The sequence below is a fragment of the Apis florea genome, unplaced genomic scaffold (assembly GCF_048593485.1).
Source record: "Apis florea isolate Af1SG1 unplaced genomic scaffold, ASM4859348v1 contig_3496_pilon, whole genome shotgun sequence".
In the NCBI taxonomy this organism is placed as follows: domain Eukaryota; kingdom Metazoa; phylum Arthropoda; class Insecta; order Hymenoptera; family Apidae; genus Apis; species Apis florea.
The window spans coordinates 6,895,407-6,900,248 of record NW_028256773.1 but is presented as its reverse complement, the minus strand read 5'-3'; the positions used below and the strand labels follow the sequence as shown (position 1 = coordinate 6,900,248).

Here is a 4,842-nt window from a genome sequence, read left to right as displayed (position 1 = left end):
ATTGCAGCATAAGAAGGATTCTGCTTTTTTCCAAATCGATATTTTAAAACATGTGACATAAAAATCTGTAAGATATCATGTCATCCTGTATATCTCATTTTATAACATAGGATTACAAAATTATAGAATATTCTGCCATATACCTTATTTATGATTATACATTAAAAAATTTAATTTCAATTTCAATCATCACCAATATTATAGTTTTATTCTATGTTGCATTAATAATTAAAATTGTATAGAATCTCTGATGATAAATGATTATAACGCTTCCATGTTTCGTAAACTTTAAAATATACTCCAAAGATGGCACTTCTTTTTTGACGTGAATATTTCTTCTTTCTTATGAAATTGTACGAAAGATGTCGCCACATGTCCATATATCTAATGATTGAATTCTTTTTTTTCATAATTAAAATATTTTAGTATTGTATATTTTTTAATTTTTCAATCAAGTAAAGAGTGTGTGATCAATACTATAACAAACATCTTAATATTATCGAAAAAATCAAAGGTTGTATTCAGAATTTACATAAAAAATATTTTTGTTTCTACATAACCTATGTAAATTATATTTTAAATCATGATTTAAAATCATTATTCGTCTTAATTATTAATTATGAATATTATTTAATTCACTTTCTATATTTTAAATGTTGTAAGAATTAGATAGAAATATTTTTTGAATGAATATATGAAATTGAATAATTAAAGTTGAGTAATTAAAGTTTTTGTATAAATCTTAGAAAAATGCATATAGAAAAAGAATTTGAAGATGACATTAAAAGTGATGCCGGAGGAAATTCAGGATGGGCAGATGCTATGCGTAAAATTCTACAAACAAAAAAGCCAAAACGTAAAAAGACAATAGTTTTATCAAAAGCGAAAAAGTTATGTGATACAAAAGAGAAAGAAGATAAAGAAAGTTCACTATTTGATATTGAGAAAGTAAAAGAAGAAGTAAAAGAAATAAAAGAAGAAGAAGATGTTGTTAAAAAACCAAAGGAAAAAAAGTTAGGTATTAGAGTAAAACCAAGTATAATGGATAGAGAACGTGAGAGAACATTACAAAAAATTGCTACAAAAGGTGTAGTACAATTATTCAATGCTGTTAAACAACAGCAAGGTGAAATTAATAAAAAATTATCTGAAGCTGGTCCATTAGAAAGGAAACGTGAACAAGTATTAAGAAGTATTGATAAGACTAAATTTTTGGATGTTCTTATGGGAGGAAGTAAAAGTATTTCAGTAGATAATGATGTAAAAAATGAAGAGCAAGAAAATAAAAAACTTGAAAAGAAAAAAGATAAAGAAACTTGGAGCGTGTTAAGAGAAGATTTTGTAATGGGAACAAAATTAAAAGATTGGGATCGTAAAGAACAAGACGAAGATTCTTCAGCAATTGAAGATATGGATAGTGATGATTAAATTGTAAAAAAATATAAAATATAAAATAATTATGTAAATATAAGAAATAATTCATATAAAATTTTATGTGAAGTTATAGTGTTATTATTTTTTACTTTATAAAAAATAATACTTCTAAAATTACTTTATAAAAAATTATAAAAAAGCAAAATCTTAATATTTTGTTTTGATATAAAATATTTGTACAATTTTACAGATTTAATTACATATAAAAAACAATTTAGTAAACATTAATGTATAGAGAAAGAAATAGAATTTTAAATCTATTTTAACAATTGTATATTCAAATAGTATTATGAGTTGTTAAGACTACAATCCAAATTTAAAAAAGATTTTATAAAAATCTTATTTCACAGATTAAAATAGAATTTCATCGAATTTAATTTTTTGATTACTTTCATTATTAAATCAGTATAAAATGTACAATTTATTAAAATAGAACTGTTATGGAGATATTAATTATAGCTCAATTGGTTGAAGAAAGAAATTATAATAAAACCTAAAATTATTAATAAAATTTGAATGTGATTAGATTTAATTATGCTCAGCCATGCACCTCTAGTTATTGAGTATGTCGGTATTATACATTCTTTTGATAATTGCTCTTGACACGAGTAATCACTATACTTCGTAGATACGCTCTTTGATTGACCTACTCTAAGGTCAATAGGCACATGAATTTTAAACATCGTTGCTACCTTCTACGCTCTAATTATTTACATTCCCTTATATTTTTATATCGTGTTATATCGTAGCTATTTTTAATGATATTTTCTCTATGTGTTATTAGAATTCTAAAATGATTACACATTTTAGAATTATTATTATTATTCATAATATTTTGTTTAATTAGAATATTTTTGTATATGCTATAATCTTTTAGTCTTTATTTCCTTAATATATCATTGATAAAGAAAAATAATGAAATAATTGTAAAAATATAATTTGTTCAGAATTGAAACAAATCAATAATTTTAAATCAAGTTATGATCATAGTTAAATAGTGAAAAAAATGTTTGATGATATAATATAAATTTGATAAGTTACTTTTTGTTAGTAATATATTTTAATATTTTTGATAACTGTAAAAACGTTATTTTCTAACTTTAATTTTTTTCCAGTAAAATCCTTTTGGAAATATTTTTATTTATTTCAATAATAAGCGTAAATTTTTTTAATTATGAAAATTCTAAACGAATTCGAAACGAAACTACTTACACTTCGTTGGTATTTTATCAACTGTACTCGCACTTACCTGTTCTGTAATTTTATCGATTGCTTTTAGAATTACATAAATTTAAATTTGATTACTATAATTTATCGATTACTTTTGTTCTATTTCTTTAACGAATATTTATATTTATATTTTATCTTTATATATTTTTTCATTTTTAAGATAGATAAAAATCTTTTAATATATTCTCAATCTTTATTTCAAACGTACAATAATTATTTAAATTATCATAAAATACGAGTTTCATAATTGTCATTCATTATTCTTTTCTTTAATAGATTTTTTTCTTTAAAAAAATTAACCAAAAAAATTCGCACTCAATCACGCAAGATAATTATCCAATTCGTCCGAACCAATTGTCCATGCCTATATGTCGAACATGCACCGAAACAAGGAAAAAATCGATATCCGTATTTCACAGTTGTTCCACGGTTGACCTCGTTCCATGATTTGAACCAGGCCACTGTTATAAGGGCCCACTTTCTTCCTCCTTTCCTTCCCTTATATCTTCGAACCAACTAAGTAAGCACCCTGGACCGAGTCGAAATGAGTGGGGAACGAGGCACAGAGGTATGTACACATACGTGTCGAGATCGTTTGCAGAAAAACGACCGGTTATTGGCACTGGACACACTCGGCTCGATGGCCAGGGGTCACCTTAAAGGCCGGGATCGACGCCTGACTGATCGTATCCCGGCTTAGTCGAGAAAGGGTTTGAGCGTGAGAGCTTTTCATCGGGCACGGTAATTACCCCCAGCGGTCAGTGTCGACGACGGGGAAGCGAGGCTTCAACCCTCATGGTTTCGATGTATATACCGGGATCCTGCATTCCCCTGTCGTTGCATTAAGCGGAACGGATTAACGAACACATTGAATCCGCTCGTATCGCTCCCTCCGACCACCCCCTTCGGCGAGGTCGCGCCTCTTTTATCGTGTTCTCGATAACGGGAGATAGGGAAAGGGTTCTCGAGTTTGTTGGGATTTTGTTTTTTGGTTGTTTATCTTTTTGCATTGGACAGGATTGTTGTTTGAAATAGAAGAGATAACGAATGAAAAGGATAAAAAATAGTAATTATACGGAATGAAATAAAAAGTAAATTTTTATTTGAAATGTAAAAATATTTAACCTGCTCCCTTCATCCGGGATAACCTATATATTTTTTGAATATTATATGCAATGTGATATCCCGCAAATTTTTTGCGCATTTAAATTTTTCATAAACGTATAAAAATCTGCAATCCCATCAATTTTTTTTTTCATAAAAAAAAAATTCCGTCAATTTTTTCGAACCCATTAAAAATCCTCTCTCGATCCCGCCTCTTCTGTCAAACTTTTAAAGGTTAAAATCGGTTACTCCCCCAAAACTAGCCGATACATACAACAAACATTTCGAAACACCTCTTACGATCGTCGCGTTTCAAGTTTCTTTCGCCAAAGTCTCGTGTCCCTGGACCGCGAGAGAAGAAATTCTGCGGCAGTTTCCGCAACTGGAGCTTCGAGAGTTTAAGATTGGATGTCGTAACTTCAAGATGCCAAAGCGAAGAACTTCTTCCTCCCCCCCTCTCTCTCTCTCTCTCTCTCTCTCTCTCTCTCTCTCTCTTCCTCTTTCGTTTCGCACCCTGGTCGGACACCTTTGTGACGAACTTGGGCAATGCGATTAAGTTCATTGTCTCTCTAATTAACCGACAACTTGGGCCAACTCTTGTCGGAGAATCCCTTTCCTCTGTTTACAAATATTTAATTACACCGTGACACGGCAGGATTGCACAGAGGGCTCCACTGTATGCTCGCGTGTGGATACGTTTAAGGCAAGTGCAGCCGCAAGGATTAGCCGGAAGTTTGCACATACTTGATTGTTCGACGAGAATCGAAGGGATTAGCTTCATCGTTCTCTTGCACGATTGACCCGAGACATGATGGGCATAAAAAGACTAGCATACATACCCTCTATGAAACTGATATTGCGTATAAAACGTCTTTTAAAGCTTGTATGCCGTTGCTCGATATTACGTTGCTCGTTTAGGTTAATCCATGAGACGTCGGTTAGTTAGTATTGCGCACCGCAAGATGTCTCGTGTTGTTTCTAAAATTATTCTTAATGTGGAATAATAAGTATAAAAGTACATATTATATTTTCTTATTTAGATTTATATGTTAAATAATTCGTAACAATAATGGA

General features: G+C 29.9%; 1 protein-coding gene across 1 annotated transcript; it reads left to right on the top strand.

Moving 5' to 3' along the window:
* Nucleotides 1–325: 325 nt before the first annotated feature.
* On the top strand, nucleotides 326–1,500 carry LOC100868972 (RRP15-like protein). Its single transcript, XM_003690537.4, has 2 exons — nucleotides 326–514; nucleotides 747–1,500. Exon 2 carries the CDS (start codon nucleotides 751–753, stop codon nucleotides 1,426–1,428), a length of 678 nt encoding a protein of 225 aa, XP_003690585.1. The 5' UTR covers nucleotides 326–514; nucleotides 747–750; the 3' UTR covers nucleotides 1,429–1,500.
* The last annotated feature ends 3,342 nt before the right edge of the window (nucleotides 1,501–4,842 follow it).

Excerpts from the sequence above, each read along its gene's own strand:
- LOC100868972 (XM_003690537.4), top strand. The coding sequence starts at position 751 with ATGCATATAGAAAAAGAATTTGAAGATGACATTAAAAGTGATGCCGGA.